Genomic DNA, 26,894 nt, shown 5'->3' with positions numbered 1-26,894 from the left:
GCATTCATGGAAGCCCGGGGTCAATGAAATTTGAACAGTATTACGTACTCTATTCACACGTTTCGGCACTGTGAAGAATTGCTCGTTTGTGTCGGCTGCTAGCCGCTTCGATTGATTTCGTGCCGCTGTGGCGTTGCAGTGTTCATGCGCAGATCTGAGGCAGATTGCTTTTCATTGCTTGGCGCAAGAACTGACAACAGTGTTTCGGGTTCGCTAGGACCCTTCGGCATCGCTTTCGAAATGCTTACTCAATGATGTTGGGTCTGTTTCGAAAACAAGACCATCCGGTGAGCTCGCATACCGAAACGATCGGCAAAATGGCAGACAGATATAGAATAGGGCTCCAGGCCAGCTGTGAAAGCTGCTGTGTCATATACCGCCTCTGCTGCATTCATTGAACAGCTTTGTATATTTAGGCTATATGATTACCAACCAGCTGTCCACCAGGATGAATGGCCACCGCCAAACTGTGGCCAAGAGCAAGGTAGACCATACTCTGGCGCAACATACAGCTGAACATAATACACTTGATTTCAATGGCTGCTTCACTACCTGAGCACTCTGGATCCTCCCTTCCACCACCAGCTTTTCTGAATTATCCTTACAGCACATACTCCGCTCCTGAATTTATCACAGCCACAACCTACAGTAACATACTGTTCCCACATCATCCACTCTACAGTTTCCATCCTGTGTTTCCTATCACTTCCTCCCCATTCTCGTCTCCCATCCCCAGCTAACACACTCTTCCATCTTTCCCGCTTCTCTCCTTTTCATTCTATTGTCCCAACCTCTTTGCCACACAACCGACTGACAATGTGCCTGTTGACAGTATAGTTCCTACACACTCCGCCAGACAGTGCTCCTCTCTGCCCCCTCCCATACACTGCTATTCCTCCCCCTTTCCCACCCCCTCCAGTTTGCTGCATCCACTTGACAGTTGCATTCTGCTCGGAGCTGTCCGCAGCTGGCGGTGCTGTGTGTGTGAGGAGTGCTTGCTTGTGTGAATGAATGGTGCGTGTTTCTCTTTCTTGTCCTGACGAAGGCTGTGGTCAAAAGCTCATGTGTAAGTGTCTTGTAATTGTGTCTGCTGCAACTTAATATGTCATCTTTATGGTAAGAAGCAATCTATCTTTTCCTAAATGGTTGACATATATTTTATCAGAAATTTTCAGATAGCAATATGGTGCATGATGGAGGGTACCATGTACTACTACTGTTAATTTCCTTTCCTGTTCCACTCGTGAATAGAGCAAGGCAAAACTGACTGTCTAAAAGCCTCTATAAGAGCCCTAATTTCTCGCATCTTACTTTCGTGGACCTTATATGACTTGATGTTGGCAAAAGTAAAATCGTTCTGCAATTTGCCTTAAATGCCAGTCTCTAAATTTCCTCAATAGTGCCTTGCAAAAAGAGCATCGTCTTCCCTCCAGGGATTCCCATTTGAGTTCACAAAGCGTCTTTGTAATACTTGCAGGCTGATCTAACCTACCAATGACAAATATGGCAGCATGTCTCCAAATTGGTTCAAAGTCTTCCTTTAATCCAATGCGATGAGGATACCAAACACTCCAGTAGTACTCAAGAATGGGTTGCACTAGAACTCTATATGCTATCTCCTTTATAGGTGAGCTACACTTCCCAAAGCCTTTCAGTAAGACTACTATCAACCTGATGTGCTCATTTCATTTCATATTGCTTTGCAACTTGATGACTAGATATTTAATCAGTGTGACTGTGTCAAGCAGCAGCCCCCAAAATTCTCATAATAAAATAAAGTTGAGCTTTCGGTTTCCCTACTACCAACCTGACATGTTCATTTCATTTCGTATGTTCATTCCATTTCATGTCACTTTGCAACTTTATGCCCAGATATTTAATCATTGTGACTGTGTTAAGCAGCATCCTACTAATGCTCTATTCGAACATCACAGGACTGTTTTTCCTACTCATCCGCATTAACTTACGTTTTTCTGTGTTTAGAGTAAGCTGTCATTCATCACACCACCAGAAATTCTGTCTACGTCGTCTTGTATGTTCCCTACAGTCACACAGTAATGACACCTTCCCTGAAACTACAGTGCCACCAGCAGACATGCTTAAATTACTGGTCACCCAGTCTGTCAGATCATTTATTCATAGAGAGAATGAGAGCAGCCCTATCACTCTTCCCTGTGGCACTCCTGATGATATCATTCTCTCTGATGAACACTCGGTATTGAGGAAAACATACTGGGTTCTATTATGGCCTTCGGGCCACTCACCTGTCTGGGAGCCTAAGTTGTATGCTTGGAGCTGGAAACATAGGAATATGGACAACCTGGTGGCCTCCACCCATGGTTTGTAGGATATCATGTGAGAAAAGGGCAAGCTGAGTTTTGCACAACTGATGCTTCATAAATCCATGCTGATTTATGGACGAAATTGTCGTGTGTCAAGGAAATCTATTACATTTGAACTCAGTGTGCTCAAGAATTCTGCAGCTAACCAATATTAAGGATATTGGACCATAATTATGGAGGCCTGTTGTTTTACCTTTCTTAAATATAGGTGTCACCTGCATATTTTTCTATGCGCTTGGAACTTTTTACTGGGCAATAAATTCACAATAAATGCAAGCTAAGTGTGGGGCCCCTGCCACAGAGTACTCGCTGTAAAACTGAATTGGGATTCCATGTGGACCTGGGGACTTACTTGTTGTCAACTTTTTCAGTTGTGGCTCTGTCATGGATGCCTATTTCTATGTCCCCCATGCGGGAATCTATATGGCAGTCAAGTCTTCCCACTTGACAAAAATTCTGGCCTGTGAGGTTGGGAGAGCGTAGATGCTTGCCATTGAAATTTCCATTCTAGACCGACAGATGGCAGGCAAGCAGGAGATTGGAACTTGTATCGTGTTAACCATGTGAACTCACCACATTTACAGTGATTTATTGGATGCCCAGGCATTAGCATAGATATCTACACAGAGAGATCATTGCATATGGACGGTCCTCTACTCTCAGTGTTCTGTCTTGCAGAAGTACCTTACCCAATCACTAATGAGTTTTCTACTCCAGCAGTTCATAACTTATGCAACATGAACTCATTATGGACTCTGTTGAATGCGTTGGTGGCTCTGTAGTGACACAGTCCAGTTGCTTCCCCCCTCCCCCCCTCTCTCCCATATAATGTCTCAACTACACTCTGAGTCAAGCCTTTGATTCACAGGAGTGTTCATCCCTGAGGTCACCTGACACTGGACCTTGATCTAAACTTAACATGAACAGTCCTGTGAGGTAGGATACAACTGCAGAGTCATTCGTTTTCAAGAGGTCAGGAGACCCAGCAATTCTCCGATCATCTGGTTTATGCCTTACAGTCTGCTGATTGTCTTCCTGAATGGCAAACAGGTGACTAAAGGTGTCTGCTTTCTCCTTCAGATATGACTGGATCTGCCTTCCATCACACACACACCCCTTCCCTTTCTCAGAGAGTTGACATACTGTCAGTTCCTCCATTTTCATGTTGTTGTTGTTGTTGTTGTTGTTGTTGTTGTTGTAATCTTCAGTCCTGAGACTGGTTTGATGCAGCTCTCCATGCTACTCTATCCTGTGCAAGCTTCTTCATCCTCCAGTACCTACTGCAACCTACATCCTGCTGAATCTGCTTAGTGTATTCATCTCTTGGTCTCCCTCTACGATTTTTACCCTCCACGCTGTCCTCCAATACTAAACTGGTGATCCCTTGATGCCTCAGAATATGTCCTACCAACCGATACCTTCTTCTAGTCAAGTTGTGCCACAAACTTCTCTTCTCCCCAATCCTATTCAATACTTCCTCATTAGTTATGTGATCTACCCATCTAATCTTCAGCATTCTTCTGCAGCACCACATTTCGAAAGCTTCTATTCTCTTCTTGTCCAAACTATTTATCGTCCATGTTTCACTTACATAGATGGCTACACTCCATACAAATACTTTCAGAAACGACTTCCTAACACTTAAATCAATACTCAATGTTAACAAATTTCTCTTCTTCAGAAATGCTTTCCTTGCCATTGCCAGTCTACATTTTATATCCTCTCTACTTCGACCATCATCAGTTATTTTGCTCCCCAAATAGCAGAACACCTTTACTACTTTAAGTGTCTCATTTCCTAATCTAATTCCCTCAGCATCACCCGACTTAATTCGACTACATTCCATCATCCTTGTTTTGCTTTTGTTGATGTTCATCTTATATCCTCCTTTCAAGACACTATCCATTCCGTTCAACTGCTCTTCCAAGTCCTTTGCTGTCTCTGACAGAATTACAATGTCATCGGCAAACCTTAAAGTTTTTATTTCTTCTCCATGGATTTTAATACCTACTCCGAATTTTTCTTTTGTTTCCTTTACTGCTTGCTCAATATACAGATTGAACAACATTAGTGATAGGCTACAACCCTGTCTCACTCCCTTCCCAACCACTGCTTCCCTTTCATACCCCTTGACTCTTATAACTGCCATCTGGTTTCTGTACAAATTGTAAATAGCCTTTCGCTCTGTGTATTTTACCCCTGCCACCTTCAGAATTTGAAAGAGAGTATTCCAATCAACATTGTCAAAAGCTTTCTCTATGTCTACAAATGCTAGAAATGTAGGTTTGCCTTTCCTTAATCTGTTTTCTAAAATAAGTCATTGGGTCATTATTACCTCACGTGTTCCAACATTGCTACGGAATCCAAACTGATCTTCCCTGAGGTCAGCTTCTATCAGTTTTTCCATTCGTCTGTAAAGAATTCGTGTTAGTAATTTCCTGCTGTGACTTATTAAACTGATAGTTTGGTAATTTTCACATCTGTCAACACCTGCTTTCTTTGTGATTGGAATTATTATATTCTTCTTGAAGTCTGAGGGTATTTCACCTGTCTCATACATCTTGCTCACCAGATGGCTCTCCCAAGGCTGTCAGTAGTTCTAATGGAATGTTGTCTACTCTGTGGGCCTTGTTTCGACTCAGGTATTTCAGTGCTCTGTCAAACTCTACACGCAGTATCATATCTCCCATTTCGTCTTCATCTACATCCTCTTCCAATTCCATAATATTCTCCTCAAGTACATCACCCTTGTATAGACCCTCTATATACTCCTTCCACCTTTCTGCTTTCCCTTCTTTGCTTAGAACTGGGTTTCCATCTGAGCTCTTGATATTCATGCAAGTGGTTCTCCTTTCTCCAAAGGTCTCTTTAATTTTCCTGTCGACAGATTCTATCTTACCCATAGTGAGATAAGCCTCTGCTTCCTTACATCTGTCCTCTAGCCATTCCTGCTTAGCCATTTTGCACTTCCTGTCGATCTCATTTTTGAGACATTTGTATTCGTTTTTGCCTGCTTCATTTACTGCATTTTTATATTTTCTCCTTTCATCACTTAAATTCAATATTTCTTATGTTACCCAAGGATTTCTACTAGCCCTCGTCTTTTTACCTATTTGATCCCCTGCTGTCTTCACTATTTCATCCCTCAAAGCTACCCTTTATTCTTCTACTGTACTTCTTTCCCCCATTCCTGTCAATTGTTCCCTTATGCTCTCCCTGAAACTCTGTACAACCTCTGGTTCTTTCAGTTTATCCAGGTCCCATCTCCTTAAATTCCCACGTTTTTGCAGTTTCTTCAGTTTTAATCTACAGTTCATAACCAATAGATTGTGGTCAGAGTCTACATCTGCCCCTGGAAATGTCTTGCAATTTAAAACCTGTTTCCTAAATCTCTGTCTTACCATTATATAATCTATCTGATACCTTCTAGTTTCTCCAGGATTCTTCCATGTATACAACCTTCTTTCATGATTCTTGAATCAAGTGTTAGCTATGATTAAGTTATGCTCTGTGCAAAATTCTACCAGACAGCTTCCTTTTTCATTTCTTATTCCCAATTCATATTCACCTACTATGTTTCCTCCTTTCCCTTTTCCTACTCTCGAATTCCAGTCACCCATGACTATTAAATTTTCATCTCCCTTCACTACCTGAATAATTTCTTTTATCTCATCATACATTTCATCAATTTCTTCATCATCTGAAGAGCTAGTTAGCATATAAACTTGTACTACTGTAGTAGGCGTGGGCTTCGTGTCTATCTTGGCCACAATAATGCGTTCACTTAGCTGTTTGTAGTTGCTTACCCGTACTCCTATTTTTTTTATTCATTATTAAACCTACTCCTACATTACCCCTATTTGATTTTGTATTTATAACCCTGTATTCACCTGACCAAAAGTCTTGTTCCTCCTGCCACCGAACTTCACTAATTCCCACTATATCGAACTTTAACCTATCCATTTCCTTTTATAAATTTTCTAACCTACCTGCCCGATTAAGGGATCTGACATTCCACGCTCCGATCCATAGAACGCCAGTTTTCTTTCTCCTAATAACGACATCCTCTTGAGTAGTCCTCGCCCGGAGATCCGAATGGGGGACTATTTTACCTCCAGAATATTTTACCCAAGATGACGCCATCATCATTTAACCATACAGTAAAGCTGCATGCCCCTGGGGAAAAATTACAGCTGTAGTTTCTCCTTGCTTTCAGCCGTTCGCAGTACTAGCACAGCAAGGCCGTTTTGGTTAGTGTTACAAGGCCAGATCAGTCAATCATCCAGACTGTTGCCCCTGCAACTACTGAAAAGGCTGCTGCCCCTTTTCAGGAACCACACGTTTGTCTGGCCTCTCAACAGATACCCCTCCATTGTGGTTGCACCTACGGTACGGCCATTTTTATCGCTGAGGCCCGCAAGCCTCCCCACCAATGGCATGGGAGGAGGCATTATTCAATATATTACTAAATTTAGCTAAGCATGTTACTTATTTACTACTGATTCCATGCTAACCACATGAATGGTTATTTGTAAGAGAATTGATAACACTGGAAAACTTCTGTCAGATGTGCAGAATGAATTCGAATGTTACCAAACACCTTCTTAGTGATTTTTTTAGTAACTGTGAACTATCTACCTAAATTGTCTGCTATTGACCAAAACTGTTATTGAAAGTGTCTGCAATTTTGGAGACATCTTTGATCACTTCATTTCCTGTCTTTAAAGAAATTACTTCATTTACTGGGTTCGTTTTTCATGTCTCATTCTTTGATGTGTTCCAAATACTTGTAGCTGGAGGAAATGAACATGTGTCATGAAAATACGGACAGCTTGATACTCAGATTACTGTACTTACAAGTTTGCAGTACTGTTTGCAATGTGATTTAATGCTGACATCATCCATGTGCCTTGAAGCTAAGTAGAGATATCTCGTAGTTGTGCATGATGTTTGGATTCTATTTACAACCGAGGGTTTAGGGGCATCTCATCTGCTTCCACTGCTTGAATTTTTTTTGGAAAGTAGTTTCCCAATTAGCCTATTACTATGTTAAAAAATACATTATATTTTTCATTCACTTTTGGGGTGTTCTGTACATCTTCCCAATCAGTATTATCCAAATTCTTCTTGAGTTCCTTTTTCATTTATCCTGGTGCACTGAAACATTGTGATAACTGCCCACCACAATGCTGAATGCCACCTGGTGGTTTGTGGTCAGAAGCCATGATACAGAAAGTATGTAAGTGGGGGAGACATGAATGGAGAATCATTCTAGCATTATACAGGTCATAGATGGGAAAATCCACCAATGTAAGTGGCTTTGACAAAGGGCAGATTGTTGTTTCCGAGCACCTGGGAAAGAGTATCATGGAAACAGCAAAGCCAGTTGATTGTATATGTGTTACTGTTGTGAGAAACTATGGGAACTGAATGAAGGATGGTGAAACCACGAATAGGTGACAAGATGTTGAGTGTCCACAATCTGTGACAGAACTGATGACAGAGTAGAGTTCTAGAGCAGGCACAAGTGTCTCAGAGCACACCATACAGCGCAAAGTGTTATACACAGGGCTGTGCAGCAGACAATCCCTGCATGCTCCCATGTTGGTTCATCGACATCACCCGTTACAATTGTAGTGGGCACAGATTGGACCATAGGTGATGAAAATGTGTCACGTAGTCAGATGAATCATATATCTTATTACACCAGCCAAATAGTTGTGTCCGAATATGCAAACAGATGCTGGAAACACGCATCATGCCCTGACACAGGCTACTGGGGTCAGTGTTATGCTAAGAAGACATTCAACTAGGCTTCCATGAGACCTGTGGTCATAATGAAAGGTACTGTGACAGCTGTAGATTATGTAAACATTATGCAGATGACATGCATCAGTTCATGCTTAATGTTATCCCAAATGTCAATGTCTTCTTTCAGCCAGATAACTATCTGTTTCACAAGGCCAGAATCATCCGACAGTGATTTGAAGAGGACGATGGTAAACTTGTGTTGATTTTTGGTCGCCAAATTTGCCCTCTCTTAATCCAATGCGACACACCTGAGACATTATCGAGTGTCAGCTCCATGCCCACAGACCCCTGGCCAGTAATTACAGGAATTTGTGACACCTGGTGCTACATTCTTTGGAAACTGTCCAAGGACTTGTCAAAACTATGGCACGCAGAATGCAGAATCATTGCAGTATTGCTTTCCAAAAGTGGACCAACACGTTAATAAGCACTTGATTATAATGTGTGTTATCTTTGTAGTTTTCCAGTTGTTTTATTTTTGTAACACACTCTGACATTAAACGTCAGCAGTTGACCATCATTGTCTGAGAGAGAACTGTAGGTGCTACAGCCAATGTTGAAGAGCTGAATGCCCACCCACCATTAGAAATGCAAAATACTATTGTTTGTGTCACTAAAGAGTTGAAGCCTGTATCAAGCTCTTGACCAATGAATCACAGGTAAACTGTGTTACAGGCTAACAGGGAGATGATGAATGTTTGTATTTTAAGAATCAACAGTTTCATCTTATCAATCAAACCTAAGAAAAGAAATCAGAAATGCCAAGAAAAAAGTCATAAAGGGAGTCAAGAAAATTGTGTGGTGCAAAAGGAGACTACAAGAAGTACTTGTTGATTGTCATATTGGGCATATCATTAATTGTTATTTCCAAAACTTCTCTGTATCAAAATTGTTCAAGCTTGTTTAATAGTTTTCTCAATGTTTCACCAGCTCGAATGGTTGGCATTGTCAAAGCTTGACTTTCTGTTGCTGGTGGTTGACTGTAGTTGAGCTCAAGGCCAGAGAGTGTATGTACATGCTGTGCAGATGTCTGAGGACTTTTCTCTGGTCATTACTGCTGCAGTTTTTCCCTAGTTACTTGCAACAGTCAGTCACTGCAGCACAAGAATCTAGGATCCATTTACCATGAGAGTTTCTTCTTTCCTATTGAAGTTATAAGAAATAAGCTTCATGGTAAATGGATCCTGGATTTCCATGCTAAACAAATGAACATTGCAAGTAGCAAGGGGAGAACCACACTAGTAATGACTAGGGAAAAGCCCTCTGACATTGGCACAATAGATACATATAATCTCTGGCCATGAGCTCGACTGCAGTCTACCAGTGGCAGTGGAGAGTGTACCGTTGACAATGCCAGTCACTCGTGCTGACAAAAAGTCAGGAAAATTGCTAAGAATATCACCCAAAGAACTTGAGATAGAAGCCTTTTGTATAGTGTGTGTGTCTTTCCTGATCAGCAGAGTATTTCTTCCCCAACTTCCAGTGCCTTTGCCCCATTTCTCAATCCCCCTCCTCACTTCTTTCACCCCTTGTGCTTTCTGAAAAAGCATGAAGTTCCGAGAATGTTTGTTACTGGTTATTCTTTCTAGCTTGCTGAAGTTGTGGTCCTTGACAAGTAAGTTGCAGTTGTTAAGCTTCATATTTGACCTTGTAGTAATTGATTTTCTTTGAATTACTTTCAGTCTCTTTAAACCCTTTCTCTTCATTGACACTGAAAAGTCATTGTTCCTATTTTTAAACTTCAGCAATTTACTTTATTTTTTACTTTTATTAGAATGAATTTCTTCAAATGCATCTTCCACTATTGTCTTACCTGCTTCACTCACAGTACCCTAAAATACTCAATATCTTTCATATAAAAATACTGTAACTCTCTTGTGCACACCAAGTGTGGCTGGGCTGTCCACAACATGTGTATTCCTTGCTTGTATTAGATCAGAAGATATTGTGCTCCCTTGTAGGTACATCACTTTTAAAACTGATATGAAAGTATTTTATGCCAGAAATTGTCTTCCAATAAATCACTCCCTAAAATATTCTGTAGGAGTGAACTGTTTTTTGTGCTTCACAAGTTGCACATCATCAGCTTATTCCGATACATAAAGAAACAATTTACCTGTATCGTTTACAATGACATGCTATTATCTACATTAAAGATATTCAGCAATAATCAGTTCTTGTTTTACATCTGCCTGCCAGTCATCAAAGTGTCTGTAAAAGGTAAGTGGTTGTCTGACTTTTTTAAGTCATTATTGTCATGTCATGTAGTATTTTCTGTTATCATGATAAATATCTTGCCTTTGTACGGTCTGTTCTTTGTTTATATATTAAGACATAGCAATTTCTGAATACTTTTACATAATTTTCCCAACTTTCTCTAAAAAAAAAAAAATTCTGTTTGTAAATAGGTAAGTGATGCACTGTGAACTGTAACATTTTACATCTGTTTACAGAAGACAGCAAATCTCGCCGGTCATGTGATTCAGAATCAGAGTCTGCATACAAGATCAGAAGTCAAATTCCATTTGTCTCTGGGAATCCTTTTGTAGAAGTTACGAAAGGAATTTTACACTTATATAAAGAGAAGTAAGTTTCTTTATTTTTATTTTCAGTGCATTATTGCAAACAGTAATCAGATATAGTATTTTATCCATCCTCAGCAAGTGTAGCTGTATACATCGGAATAATCAGAGCAGCCTATTGCATATAATAAATTTAATTACTTTTTTTCAGAATATAATACCTATCGCATTATTTGCAAGTGTCAACAATAATGTGCATGCGGCAAAATGCTGTGGTTCTAAAAAATACGGGAGCAATAAATAATACAGTACTGTATTACTTATAGCTCCTGTATTTTTTAGGACCACGTCATTTTGCTGTATGCCTCTTTATGTTGCCACTAGCAAATAATGCCATAGTTACAGTCTTCTGAAGAAGAGAACTAAGTCTCCGAAAGTGGTTAAGAAATTAAATTTCTTTTATGCAACTAGTTTGTTTATTATTTCAATGTAATAATCAAATACTGTAAACCAAGTTGACTTTGTGCCACATATGTTACTTTGTGTAGCTCACACTTTCTTCGAAACAAATTCCTCCTGACTGTCTACATTCTTTCCACCAGAAGTGCTGAAACATCCAAAAGAAAGGCTGTATAGTTGTGTGTGTGTGTGTGTGTGTGTGTGTGTGTGTGTGTGTGTGTGTGTGTGTGCATTATTTATTAGTCTGAAGCCCCTTGGTGAGATATATGAAAAACTGAAGGTTTTACCAGGGTGTCATAAGGTCTAATGTGAGTTTTCAGTTATATTTCTTGCAGTTTTTGTCTGAGAAAGGAATATAAAGTTGATACTGTAGGAATTAATATTGAAGTGCAACAGCAGTAATTTTGGAAAGAAACGTCAAAAGATGTCCAGTTCAGTTTATCAACAATGTAGGAAAAGACAGATTGCTACTTACCATAAAGAAGACATGTTAAGTTACAGACTGGCACAATTAAAAGACAGTTACTTGAAGTTTTTGGCCACAGCCTTCATCGTAAAAGAGTGACACACCATTCCAGTCGGAGATGCTGGCTTTGGCAGTTTTGTGTGCACGAGGTGTGCTTGCTTGTGTGTATGAATAGTGTGTGTGTGTGTGTGTGTGTGTGTGTGTGTGTGTGTGTGATGAAGATTGTGGCCAAAAGCTTTATGTAAGTGTCTTTTAATTGTGCCTGTGTGTAACTTAATGTTTCTTCTTTATGGTAAGTTGCAGTCTGTATTGTTGATATTCCTACCTGGAGTTTCCATTGTTTCATTTCAGTTTATAATTTATTAAAAAATATTGATTTTGTTGATTAGATGGTGTTATCAGAGAAGCTGCACACACACACACAAAACAGTCTTAGGGCTTCATTCCTACACCAGTTATACTGATTATTTGTGAGAAAGGATATTACAAGAGAGGAGTGACAAGAACATCTCAATAAATGCACCAGATAAAAAGTATAATATTCAATGCAATGCACTGATGAACAGTTGGCATGAAAAACTGTGCACAGGTTGGTGGACAGAGAATATTTAGTTAAAAGGGAGTGGTATTTTCAAGTTTCCTGTCACAAGGTCTGTTTTAGGTTTCCAATTTCATTGTTGGTACCATCGTACATTGTAAAAGCATATCTAGAGGTATTTGATTGCAGGGAGTTCTCCTTCAAAAATAAAATGCCAGGGAAAGATTGAACTGCATAATTTCTGGAGTGACACAGGTGACGGATAAGTCCAAAACAACCAAGATCCAAAGCAGTTTTTGATGGAATGTTAAAGTCAGAAAGAGAGGGGACTTTCTTATATTCCTGAGTGGAAAGAAACTTAGGGCCACTAATTTTGTAATGTAAGGTTTATAATAATAGTTCTAAATCACAATTTAAAAAAATTATATTGGAGTTTTATTCTTTCTGGCATTCAATATAGGTTAGCATTAGGACATATATTGTTTAGCATCAAAAAACCTTAAAACAAGGATTTGAAACACTCATCCTGCACTGTGGAGTGACTTTATGTCAATTTCGTGACTTGTTTTTTTATTAGTATGTGTACTTTAGGAAATTAGCACCAACATTATTGAGGAAACTTCCTCACATATTGAAACTGTGCTGGAATGAAACTCAACATCAGTACCTTTGCCTTTCGTGGGCAAGTGCACTACTATTTGAGCTACCCAGGTGTGACTCGTGACCCATCTTCACAGTTTTAATTCTGCCAAACCTACCTTCCAAACTTCACAGAAGCTCTCCTGCAGACCTGCAGGAAAGCGTCTGTGGAGTTTGGATGTAGGCGATCAGGTACTGCAGAATTAAAGCTCAGGTACTGCAGAATTAAAGCTGTGAGGACGGGTCATGAGTTGTGCTTGGATAGCTCAGATAGTAGAGCACTTGCCCAAGAAAGGCAAAGGTCCCGTGTTCGAGTCTCAGTCCGGCACACAGTTTTAATGTGCCAGAAAGTTTCATATTGGCACACACTCCAATGTGAGTGAAAATTTCATTCTGGAACCAACATTGGTGATCAACTTCTGTATCCCTTCAGCATCAGTTAGAAACTTTTACGAAAGAAAATAAATGTCTTACCTACCAAAGAACACCTTTGCTAGTAGCACATAGTTGCGCCGTTTACAATATTAGTTTCATGTTATGGTGAAACTACTAGAATTTTAAGCAACTCTGTGGATATTTTTATGTTCACAGCAATGTGAAATCATAAGAGTAGGAAAGAAAATATTAAGCCGGAAAGAAATGCTTGTATCATTATTGGTATTATTATTATTATTATTATTATTATTATTATTATTATTGTTAACAGTATTTGAAAAGGATAGACATTGAGACGCAGATAGGCACAATAGAAAGACTGCTGTACATTTTAAGCTTTTGGCCAAAAGTCCATCTTCCAAAATAGAAAATACACACACATATTCACACAAATTATACATACATGACCACATTTCTGGCCACTGTGGCTGGACTGCAGACAGCAACTGCACCTGACAGGAGCTGCAGTCTTATGTAGGTTGTGGGGGTTAAGAATGAGGCGTTGAGTGGGGAGGGAGAGATAGCCAGGCAGGGCTGGGGGAAGGTGTAGTGCTGCTTGTGGGAGTGTGCAGTGATAGTGCAGTGCTTCTAGGTGTAGTCTCGTGTTTGGGAGGGGGTGGGGAGGGGCAGAAAAGGAGAAAAATAGAGAAGGGGGGGAAAACTGTTGGGTGGAGCAGAAGGCTGTGTAGTGATGGGGTAGGAAAAGGGAAGGAGATAGGTAGGTCGAAGACAGGGACTGGCGAAGATTGAGGCCAGGGGGTTTACAGGAACTTAGGATGTATTGCAAGAAGAGTTTCCACCTGCGCAGTTGAGAAAAGCTTGTCTTAGTAGGAAGGATCCAGATGATGCAGGCCGTAAAGCAGTCATTGAAATGAAGCACATTGTATTGGGCAGCATGTTTAGCAGCTGGGTTGTCCAGCTGTCTCTTGGCCACAATTTGTCGGCAGTCAGTCATGCGGACAGACAGCTTGTTAGTTATCATGCACACGTAGGAAGCAACCCAATGGTTCCACCGTAGTTCGTAGATCACGTGCATACTTTCACAGGTAGCCCTGCCTTTAATGGCATAGGCGACGCCTGTGACCAGACTGGAGTAGGTGTTGGTGGGAGGATGTATGGGATGGGTCTTACATCTAGGTCTATTGCAGTTATATGAACCATGAGGCAAGGGGTTGGAGTAGGGATGGGCAAGAACATCGCATAGGTTCATTGGGTGATAGAATACCACTTTCGTAGTGGTGGGAAGGATAGTGGGTTTGGATATTCCTCAGTTCAGGGCACAGCAAGAGGTAGCTGAAACCCTGGTGGAGAATGTGGTTCAGTGCTCATGACCCGGGTGGTGCAGAGTCGTGGGTGGAATGCTCCTTTTTGGCCGGATGGTGGCGCTCTTGGAGAAGGTGGGTGAGTGGAAAGATAAGGCACAGTAAACCTGTTTCTATACAAGGCTGGGAGGGTAATTTAGAACTGTGAAAACCTCAGTGAGACCCTTGGTGTATTTTAATAGGGATTGCTCCTCACTTAAGATGCAATGGCCATTGCTGGCTAGGTTATATGGAATGGCCTTCTTGATATGGAATTGGTAGTGGCTGTCAAAGTGGAGGTATTGCTGGTGGATAGTAGGTTTGATATGAACCAACCTAAATAGTCCTGCCAACCTTGTACAGACTGTAGTCAAGACGGTGTATAAGCATCCCTGATAGTTCATAGCTGTTAACTGCAAAGTGCTTATGGCTGCAGGTGAAAACAGTAGTCATCTACAGAGTTGTGGCAACACTGAGGCATTGCCATAGCGACATTCACAAATTCATGTTACATTATTAAAGCTGCTAAACACAGCCCATTGCATCTGTCATGGATCAACTAACACCTGCTCAACTCTAGCCCTCGTATGTTTTGTATTTCACTGACTTTACTATGTCCTGGGATTCTAAACGTATTGCTCTTCAGGTGCTCTTCAGGTGCCACTATATCATTAATGTTCCTGTCCTGCAGGACCAGACATCGGTTAAGATGCATAATCTTTTATCTGGCTAATGTACAACAATGTCAGACATGTTAGATGCAACTGTTTTGTCAGTATGTATTTGCTGATCATAAACAGTGGTGTTGCATTGAGTTGTTTGACCACTTAAGGTGTGTGATCATACTGTTTGTTGAAGAGATCTGGTTATCCTTGTGCTTTGCTTGTTTGCTGTTGCAGATATGAGCACATCTCATTGTGTCCCTTGAAGAACTACCAATCATCTGTGCCTGTCATTTAACTGTATCCACATGCAGGTTTCACCACCCAGTAGTGGAACATAATTATGAGCACAAAATGTTCTATTTAATGATAGCTGCGTCACAACCCATGCAATCTGAATCCTTGGCCCCCCCCCCCCCTACCTTGCCCTCCACCCCCCCCCCTTCCCCCAATACCAGCTTCATAAATTATGTGGGTCTGAGTTGTCCTTGCAGCATGCCATGCGATCCCATAATCCTCTTGGCCTCAATCCCTGCTGTCCGCAGCTCATTGTATAGTGTTGCTACCTCTGGATCACGGGTCCTAGGTTCGATTCCCAGCTGGGTCAGGGATTTTCTTTGCTTGGGGACTGGGTATTGTCCTCATCATTCCATCATTATTCGTGAAAGTGGCTAGATTGGACTTTGTGCAAATTGGAAATTTGTACGGGCACTGATGACCGCAGTGTTGAGCACCCCACAAACCAATCATCATCATCATCATCATCATCAATCCCTGCCTGTCTCCTGCCCCACACCTACCTCCACCCCTACGCAATGACTCCCTCTTGCTCTCCTCTCCTTAGTCTCATTCGTCCTCTGTTCTACCTCCCCCTTCCAATCCACTCCTCTACATTATTACGCACTTTGGGCAACTTTCCCTGCATGTGGTCACAGAGAGCTCATTAGTGTCACATTCCTGTCTCCTGTGCCTGCTGCTTCTCCCTCCCAGCCATCTGCCACACTTCCCTGAGTTTTCCTACTGCTCCTTGCCTCCTTTCTTCCTTCACCCACTCTGCGTAACACAGCAGCTCACCCCACTTGAGCAGTGGTGGGACAGCATAGTTGACTGGGACAGTTTAGCCGTGCTAGCGTGAATGTACTCTGTTTGCCCTGAAGACAGATAAGTCGAATACCTAACAACATTCTCAGTATTAAAACTTACTGGCAGATTGAAACATAGGCCAGACTGAGACTCGAACTCAGAACCTTTGCGTTTTGCGGGCAAGTGCTCTACTGGGTGAGCTACCCAACCACTAATCACGATCTGTCCTCACAGCTTTACTTCCACCAGTACCTCATCTCCTACCCTCCAAACTTCCAAACTGGCGGAAGTAAAGCTGTGAGGATGTTCAAGTATCGGTCTGGCACACAGTTTCAATTTGGCAAGAAGTTTCATATCTGTGCACTCTGCTGCTGAGTGAAAATTTCATTCGGTATTCTCAGTCTTGTTTATGTGCCTGTCTACGTCTCAGTGCCTTGGCTACACGTTGTGTTTTTACCTTTATTCTATCCATTATTTATATTCCACTAAGAACTGTCTGTTACCATATTTATATTCCAGCTCAGAAACTTTCCCTTGTAATAAAATGTCCAGTGTTTAACCATTTCCTTCACTGTCACTCATATTTTCATTCTTTCTACAGGTTGTTTGTGCAGGAAGAAACTGGTTTGTAACTTATAAATTACGTTAATTCTTAGTGAAATCCACTGAACTGGTTTATGAGCTGACCACGCACAGTTGAAATTTTCTTCGGTATAAAAACAGAACCATACAGATATAAGATAAGCTTATGCAGAAAAAATAATGCACTTTTGCCTTGTATGTTAAAGTTGTTGGTATCTTTTACTTTGCTTATTAGTGAACTCACATCAATGGAACGAGCATCCCAGCGCAGCCAGACCATATGCATTCTTGCAGTACCGGCAACCATGACCTGCCATGATCTCCTTACCTTCACTGCAGCATGTCATGCAGACATTCAGCATCTTAGAATTGTTCGAGATGGCTCTCCAAATCAATACATGGCACTTCTTACATTCCGTACTCAGGTTTGTTGTTTATGTTGTTTTCTTTCATGCAACATTTGTTGATTTTGTTATAGTCCTGTAGCTTTAATGGACTTCTTATTTGAGAGATTATAGACCTCAGGAGAAAAAGGAAGAAAATACTTAGTAGAAGAAGAGTTACTGTGCTTGAGAATCACATCATTTAATGACAGTTATGTTCTCAAAGTGTAAAAATATAGGAGAGAAATATGGAAACTTCAGTGTTAAAAGTCCTCAGTTGTAGAGTTTGTGTTTTGTTTTCTTTATAAGTTGAGTATTTGACACATTGTAATGCATCCCTTCTTCTTTGTAACAGTTGGACCCCTCGTAACTTGGGTTCTGAGTAACTGTCGCCACCTCCCCATTCGACATTTCTCAACTAATTCTTCTTTCCTCTTCAAAGAACAAATATTTTAAACCTATTCTTCTGAAAGCTAAGAGCTGTAATATTTTAATGTACTACAATTGGCAATAATAAGAATTGCACCTCCTCTAGGTTAGTACTGGCCACCATCCTGTCTTCACAGTTGCTGCTCCATGTCTCAAAAATAATCTACTGTTTGACACAGTCACAACAATTTCAGTATGGCAGGGTGTAAATGACACAGGACAACTGGGAGATCTGAGAAAAACCCGAGAATTTTTTCATCCGGGAGAAAACCAGGAAAAAGACCGGGAATTTTTTAGAATTCTGGGAAATTTTCATTGTTTTAGTTTTCAGTTAAATTTTTGTAACTTTGACTACTAAGAACCAATGCTCTAACAAAGGGTGTTACTGTATCTCGCTGCTGCAGATTAATACTGCAGAAATAAAACATGAACGAGGGGGGGGGGGGGGGAGAAAACTTTAGTTGCAAACGAAATTCGCCATGCCGGCCACGGTGGCCGTGCGGTTCTAGGCGCTCCAGTCCGGAGCCGCGCTGCTGCTACGGTCGCAGGTTCGAATCCTGCCTCGGGCATGGGTGTGTGTGATGTCCTTAGGTTAGTTGGGTTTAAGTAGTTCTAAGTTGTAGGGGACTGATGACCACAGCAGTTGAGTCCCATAGTGCTCAGAATTTGAAATTCGCCATATACAACAACAAAACACAGTGCTCATACAAGCGTCTGCCAATAGCTAAATGTGTCAGAGGCTTTAGGAAGACTATGCAATGCTTCATAACAACAAATTGCCTCCGATGAGTGTGACGTCACAAGTGCTTACATTAGATTCGTTTGAGCATTTGCAAGCGATCTCATGCAAATGCACATTTGCGTAGTGTATGAGTAGTACCTTCTCCCATATGTGGCTATGGAAGTGTGGCAGTCAGGTGAATTAGCAATAGTAGCAAGCAGCCAGATGCTACCCAGAAAAATTTTACTGGTGCACCTAAGCTGCCAGATTCAGGCTTGCACAACAGGCCCGGATCTAGGGCCCAGGGGGCAAACTGTTATATTTGCCCCGGTCGGCACTTTCTGGGGTGGGGGGGGGAAGCCAAATTCATATTGTTGAAGAAAAAGACTTTGTTTCACAAAGCGCCTAGCATCCATCATATCTTGGTCTATCTATTATTCATATTATTTTGGAATGTACCCCTGTTAGTTTTTGAACAAATTCTAAGTTGATTTCTGAATGAATTAGTTGATTTTTGAATGTGTGCGTAGTGTATGTGATGTCTCTGCCAGAGGAGTCCCCGTCGCATCTATAAACAAACTTTCCTGCAGACAAAAGGGGACGGGGCTATATGAGCCAAGTGGAATAAAGCAGAACGGGTGACTGCCAATCGCTGTTTATGTGGTTGTCTGGGCTTGCAAATGATCAGCGTTGTTATAATTACTAGCGAAATCCATAAATTCAGACTACCAGAGTGGAAATGAATGACTAAAAGGAAAACATATAAGAAAGATTACATATTATCTTCTTGGCGTATTCATGAAAATGAAGTTTTGACAGAAAATTTTTGGCCAGATTGCTACACTAGTAAGGGCAAGTTGTCCAATCACCGGCTAGCAGCTGCTAAAGTTCTATTCTTTATATAAAGAAAGAAAAAGAGGAGCAGGATGTCAAACTGGGCGACTGGGAAAAGAAGAGGCATCATAGGACATTTTAATTTCCACTGCCCTGAATATAGTTTGATGGCATCCATTACAAAATATTACATGTTTGAATTCCACAGAATGAAATACAGTGATGTGCAATAGGAGAATGCGGTGTGAAGAGGCGTGGCACTGCACTTTGGCACACTTAAGACCACATGTGTTTTACATATCAGACTCTTCAGAAAGATGTGCACTACAAAATGAACATATTTTTGAAAAGTCGATTTTTTAATTTTTGGTGTCCTACCTCAAACCCTCGATGGAGGGGGAGGGGGGGGCGCACTTTCTAGTATTGCCCCAGTTCGGAAATATCGTAGATCCAGGAGTGATGAACAGAGCAGTCTGATTTGTAGGTGGGGAGGTGGGCAGTCTCCGCTGACCCATACTTATGTTTAGTGATTTTGCTGTTTCCTATTGGTTTATTGCTCTCACGTCAAATGAAAACAAAACGGATTTCTGTGGCCGAAAGCTATCAATTGAATTAAAATACATTCACATAATTATGGAAGGCTAAAATAGGTTATTAGTTTCAGATTTTATTTTATTTTATTTGCACCTTTGTGACAGTGAAGCATTAATCACCTTGCAGAACTTTGAAGTTATTTTTGTTGGTTTGCTAAAGAAATTTGGCTTTTATTAATCTTTTCCGGTGAGGCAGTCAAGTTATTTGAAACGAAATGTTTAAGTCCACACTATTGGCTACCTTCAACAGTTTGCTGCATTTCAAGTCACGTTTTTGTCTTCCAGCATGCATGGTATTGCCATAATAAAGAACCAAACATGAGATAATACAATACTGGTACCCCAAGAAAATTTACATCCGAATCTGGACATACGAATGTGCACTTCAAGCCAAATAATGCGTTTTAGCATGGTTCAAGAAATTCCGATGCTCGTGACGTATCCTCTAATGTCTTGTTTCTTTTATGACATAATGTAAGACCTGTTAATGTTTTACATGTACGAACATAAGGGCTTCCTGCGTCATCGCAAGCGTGGTGACGCCTGTTATCTGGCGCTCTCTGGCAACTGCTAAAACGAACCTATTTCTAACAGGTCGCGAAAAAATATTATGAATGGTTGTTTGAAAAGTGTTACTTTCAAAGTAAATTGCTTTTATGCGAGATGAACTACGTGTGAGAATGTATGATGAATTTCTTAAATCACAGAGCGTTTGACTTTCATTTGAAAATCAACTCTTTGAGGACGACCATTTAGAATAATTTCAAGCCCAGAAGATCAGTCACTTATGCTGTTGTTAAAAATTTTACTGGCACATTTGTGTGATGTGTCTTAATGTGTTACAAGCACAAAAAAGATCAACATTATATGTGAAAGCTTTGCTTCTCTTGCAGCTTATTAACCTTCAAGACCAATATTATATGTGAAAGCTTTTCTTTTCTTGTAGCAACACCATATATATTAATTTAGACCGTTAACTTTTTCTATTTGTGTATTTGTGTGTTCACGCTGCTTACCAGTGATGCGGCCGACTACATCACGTGTCCTATGCTCTGAATATCCGCTGTCATCGGCTAGCGAGATCACGTGACGTGAGCTAAGACTGGCTTACAAAAGTGCATTGCAATCTCGATTTCAATGCCTTGGAAAGTAACATGTGGTGTTTGGTGGTATTCGAATTTATACTTTCGTAATACGAAAATAAGCAGTGTACATGTTGCCACACATCATCAAACGTCTTTCCAAAAAGTGTTTTTTTACCCTGAATTCCCTTTTCCAAACTGCTGGAAAATTCCACACCGGTGTATAAAACCATAACCATTCAAAGGATTGATAAGTTTTACAGTTCAGAGGAAAAGTATACTGTCACTTAACATGGAAAAATGTGTTTTCATCTGGGAGGAAATGTATTTTTAACTGGGAAATCTGTTCCCCCCCCCCCCCCCCCTCCTGACCATATGTACACCCTGTATGAAATCATCAGTTTTGCCACTGGCCATTTCCAGATTGTAAAACACACATTGTGGTTTACTCCCACCACTGCCGAAACCACCTTGTCAAAATATTACTCATTGTCCAGTCATTTACAGCACAGGGAGGTTGTTTCAGGACAGAGACCATCAATGTAATGGGACAGATAAGACAGAATGGGACGTGAAAGTCAAGGCTGGGAAGAAAGTTTGACATTGGTGGAGGGGCAGTGTTGTCATCTGCTAATATCTGAAGTTAACTTGTTTTCATCTGGTGGAGAGACAGTGTTGTGATCTGCTAATATCGAAAGTTAACTTGTTTTCATCTGGAGGAGGGTCAGTGTCATCATCTGCTAATGTTGGACATTAATCCGTTTTCACCATGTTCACTCATATTATAGTGCTGGATTTCATGCTTTCGCATCTTCTTAATCTTAATTTTCTTATTTTAATTTGTTTTCATAACACCTTGCAAATATTCAGTGATGAAGTGGACATTTTTTTACACTGAGTGTTCTTCCAAAAGAGAGGCCAGATATCGGAAAGTGGTTGATTTTGTGTAACTGAACAGAGCTGACAAATTCACTGTGTATAAACGAGAATAAAATCTGATGAAGCAATTCTCATTAAACAGCATTTTATAAAGTGAAAAAGCTAGTTTTATTGAAAGAGGAAGATAGTTAAACTTCCTGGCAGGTTAAAACTGTGTGCCGGACCGAGACTCGAACTTGGGAGCTTTGCCTTTATTGGGCAAGTGCTCTACCATCTGAGCTACCCAAGAATGACTCACGCCCTATCCTCATAGCTTTACTTCCGCCAGTACCTCCTCTCCTACCTTCCAAACTTCACATAAGCTCCGACAAACCTTGCAGAACTAGCACTCCTGAAAGAAAGGTTGTTGCAGAGAGATGGATAAACAATATCCTGGGGGACGTTTCCACAATGAGATTTCCACTCTGCAGCGGACTGTGTGCTGATATGAAACTTCCTAGCAGATTAAAACTGTGTGCTGGACTGAGACTCGAGCACTTGCCTGCAAAAGGCAAAGGTCCTGAGTTCAAGTCTCAGTCCAGCACACTCCACTGCAGAGTGGAAATCTCATTCTGGAAACATCCCACGGGCTGTGGCTAAGCCATGTCTCCGCAATATCCTTTCTTCCAGGATTGCTAGTTCTGCCAGCTTTGCAGAAGAGCTTCTGTGAAGTGTGAAAGATAGGAGACGAGGTACTGGCAGAATTGAAGCTGTGGGGAGGGGTCGTGAGTCGTGCTTTGGTAGCTCAGATGGTAGAGCATTTGCCCGCAAAAGGTAAAGGTCCCGAGTTTGAGTCTCGGTCCGGTACACAGTTTTAATCTGCCAGGAAGTTTCGTATCAGCACACACTCTGCTGCAGAGTGGAAATCTCATTCAGGAAGTTAATTATTCATAACATTATTTCCTTTATAGGATAAAAACGCAATGGAGAAGGTAAAGGGAATGGATAAAGTTTAGGGAATACAATTGTTCAGTATTAGTGATGCCGCATCCAAAAGTCTCATCTGGAGTGTGACACATGTAGGCTACTCAGAATAGTTGTAATGCTGTAGCCATTGTCAATAGCATCAACATAATTCCCCCCCCCCCCCCTTTCCCCCCTCCCATATGGTAAGTCTCCCCTGACACGCGGTTCTGGATGTCTTTCCCAAAATCTAGTCCTTTTCCTAGACCTCTCCAGTCCTTTTCCTTCTCCCTTCTTTCTTCCCCTTCAACCCTTCTGCCTGAAAAAGGAGCCACTGATTCCCGAAAGCTTGCTAATCACAACAGTCTTTTATGTGTGTGTTCTGCCGCCCCTTGATGAGTGGATTTTTTACCTATCCAGTTAGATAATTATAATAAATTATAAAAAGTATGATAATCATAATACATCTCTGTTTGTGACTGGAAAGTACTATCTTGAACAGTTATAACAATGAAAACAATCTATTATTGACAGACTTATTTAATTGAATAGATAAAAAATCTACTCACCAAGCGGCAGCAGAACACGCACATAAGATGGTTACAACCATCATTATGTGTGTTCTGTTGCCACTTGGTGACTAGATTTTTTATCTATCCAATTAAATATGTCTTGAACAGTTAGTTTGACAACCCCTGTGGAGTGGAAATATTTTAGATCTTGTAGTTGCCCTGACCTTGTTGACAGTGCCATTAAAGAGACAGATAATACTGATCATTGTGTCATCACAGCAACAATGGTTACTAAAGTTAATGCATCCATCTAGAAGGCTAGGAGAGTTTTTATGCTGGAAAGAGAATGTAAACAGTTGTTGCATCTTACTTAGGATAATGAATGGACACCATTTACTTCCAGTGTGATGTGCATAGAGGAATTATGGGCAAAGTTTAAACTGATTGTATATTCCACTCTGAAGAAGTACGAGGTGCATTCAAGTTCTAAGGCCTCCGATTTTTTTTCTCCGGACTGGAAAGAGATAGAAACATGCGCATTGTTTTAAAATGAGGCCGCGTTCATTGTCAGTACGTCCCAGAGATGGCAGCACCGTACGGCAGATGGAATTTTACCGCCAGCAGCGAGAATGAGAACTATTTTAAATACTTAAAACGGTGACGTTTTCCTTACTTGAACAGCGTGCAATCATTCGTTTTCTGAATTTGCGTGGTGTGAAACCAATTGAAATTCATTGACAGTTGAAGGAGACATGTGGTGATGGAGTTATGGATGTGTCGAAAGTGCGTTCGTGGGTGCGACAGTTTAATGAAGGCAGAACATCGTGTGACAACAAACCGAAACAACCTCGGGCTCGCACAAGCCGGTCCGACGACATGATCGAGAAAGTGGAGAGAATTGTTTTGGGGGATCGCCGAATGACTGTTGAACAGATCGCCTCCAGAGTTGGCATTTCTGTGGGTTCTGTGCACACAATCCTGCATGACGACCTGAAAATGCGAAAAGTGTCATCCAGGTGGGTGCCACGAATGCTGACGGACGACCACATGGCTGCCCGTGTGGCATGTTGCCAAGCAATGTTGACGCGCAACGACAGCATGAATGGGACTTTCTTTTCGTCAGTCGTGACAATGGATGAGACGTGGATTCCATTTTTCAATCCAGAAACAAAGCGCCAGTCACCTCAATGGAAGCACACACATACACCGCCACCAAAAAAATTTCGGGTAACCGCCAGTGCTGAAAAAATGATGGTGTCCATGTTCTGGGACAGCGAGAGCGTAATCCTTACCCACTGCGTTCCAAAGGGCACTGCGGTAACAGGTGCATCCTACGAAAATATTTTGAAGAACACATTCCTTCCTGCACTGCAACAAAAACGTCCGGGAAGGGCTGCGCATGTGCTGTTTCACCAAGACAACGCACCCGCACATCGAGCTAACGTTATGCAACAGTTTCTTCGTGATAACAACTTTGAAGTGATTCCTCATGCTCCCTACTCACCTGACATGGCTCCTAGTGACTTTTTGCTTTTTCCAACAATGAAAGACACTCTCCGTGGCCGCACATTCACCAGCCGTGCTGCTATTGCCTCAGCGATTTTCCAGTGGTAAAAACGGACTCCTAAAGAAGCCTTCACCACTGCCATGGAATCATGGCGTCAGCGTTGTGAAAAATGTGTACATCTGCAGGGCGATTACGTCGAGAAGTAACGCCAGTTTCATCGATTTCGGGTGAGTAGTTAATTAGAAAAAAAATCGGATGCCTTCGAACTTGAATGCACCTCGTAGATGCCAAGTAAGTGGATTAAGGACAGAAAAGATCCGCTGATGTTTAATAACAAAATTTGGAAAATTCTGAGAAAGCAGAGATTGTTGCACTCCTGGGTAAAAAGGAATGTGGAAATGTTGACAGGCAAAAGTTCGTAAAAATTTGCATGTCTGTATAAAAAATATAAATCCTCTCCAAAGAGTGACTTGATAGAAATCTTGACATTCTGGTATGGAAATAGAAGACAGCAAAATGAAAGTTGTTGTTTCAAAATTTCCTGTTTAAATATCATTCATGTAGGAGGATCATACAGTCATACCATTGTTTGACCATTACACAGACTCCAATATCGAGGACATGAAATATGCTCAAGTGACAAAAGTCATGTGATACTTCGTAATATAGTGTTGGACCTCCTTTTGCCTGGTGTAGTGTAGTAACTTGACATGCCATGGACTCAAAAAGCCATTGGAAGTCCCCTGCAGATATATTGAGCCTTGCTGCCTCGATAGCCATCCATAATTGTGGAAGTGTTGCCTGTGCAGGATTTCGTGCACGAACTGACCTCTCATTTATGTCCTTTAAGTGTTGGATAAGATTCATGTTAGGTGACTGGGTGGCCAAATCATTTGCTTGAACTGTTCAGAATGTACTTAAAACCAGTCGCAAACAACTATGGCCTGGCAACATGGCACATCATTGTTTGGGAACAGGAAGTCCATGAATGGCTGCAAATGGTCTCTAAGTAGCTGAACATAACCACTTCCAGTCAATTATTGGTTCGGTTGGACAAGAGGACCCAATCCACTCTATGTAAACAAAACCCACACCATCATGGAGCCACCAGCTAGCACAGTGCCTGGTTGACAACTAGGGTCCATGGCTTTGTGTGGTCTGCATCACACACAAACCCAGCCATCAGCTCTTACTAACTGAAATTGAGACTCACCAGTTGTCTAGGGTTCAACCGAAATGGTCACGGGCCCAGGTGCAAGGCTGCAAGTGATGTCATGTTGTTAGCGAAGGCACTCACATCGGTCGTCTGCTGCCATAGTCCATTAATGCTATATTTCACCGCACTGTCTTATTGGTTATGTTTGTCGTACATCCCACATAGATTTATGTGGTTATTTCACATGGTTTTGCTTGTCTGCTAGCACTGACAACTCTATGGCTGTTGCTCTTGGGCGTTAAGTGAAGGCAGTCGGTCACTGTGTTGTCTGTGATGAAAGGTAATGCCTGAAATTTGGTATTCTCAGCACTCTCTTGTCACTGCGGATCTTGGAATATTGAATTCGCTAAAAATTTCTGAAATGAAATGTCCCATGCATCTAGCTCCAATTACCTCTCTACATTCAAAGTGTTTTAATTCCTGTTGTGTGGCTGTAATCATTTCACTTGAATCACCTGAGTAAAAATGGCAGCACCACCAATGCACCACTCTTCTGTAGCTTGTGTACACAATACTACCGCCACCTATAAATGCACATATTGCTGTCCCATGACTTTTGTCTACTCAGTATAGGCATCCCTGGCATTCAGAAGCAGGTGAAAGAGTTGAAAATAAAGGAGTCACCGGTTCTGATTAGAATCCCAATTCACAATTTACAGGGAATACTCTAAGTCATTGGGCCCTTGTTTAGCATGCATCTGTAACAAAGCTCACACCTGATGTGTCAAGTCTCAAGCAGCTGGTAAAAAGCGGATTTGACTCCCGTATATAAGAAAGTTAAAAAGAATGGACCCACAAAATTATGGATCAATAACGTGATGTTGGTTTGCTGTAGAATGCTTATTCAAAGTTCAAATAGAATGAATTTCTTGGAGCCAGAAAAGCATCTGTACGCAACTAAGAACAGATTTGGAAAGCATTGCTCGTGCAAAACTCAGCTTGCTTTTTTCTAACAT

General features: G+C 41.2%; 1 protein-coding gene across 1 annotated transcript in view; it reads left to right on the top strand.

The window, feature by feature from the left end:
* LOC126204431 (BRCA1-associated protein) overlaps positions 1 to 26,894 on the top strand; it is a 158,933-nt gene that overhangs the window by 67,693 nt on the left and 64,346 nt on the right. The window contains exons 3-4 of the mRNA XM_049938821.1: positions 10,607 to 10,739; positions 17,076 to 17,265. Of these exons, the coding sequence (XP_049794778.1) occupies positions 10,607 to 10,739; positions 17,076 to 17,265 (323 nt within the window). The remainder of the gene's footprint in view (positions 1 to 10,606; positions 10,740 to 17,075; positions 17,266 to 26,894) is intronic.

This window comes from Schistocerca nitens, chromosome 9, assembly GCF_023898315.1.
Source record: "Schistocerca nitens isolate TAMUIC-IGC-003100 chromosome 9, iqSchNite1.1, whole genome shotgun sequence".
Classification (NCBI taxonomy): Eukaryota; Metazoa; Arthropoda; class Insecta; order Orthoptera; family Acrididae; genus Schistocerca; species Schistocerca nitens.
This window is presented reverse-complemented; position numbering and strand designations above follow the sequence as displayed.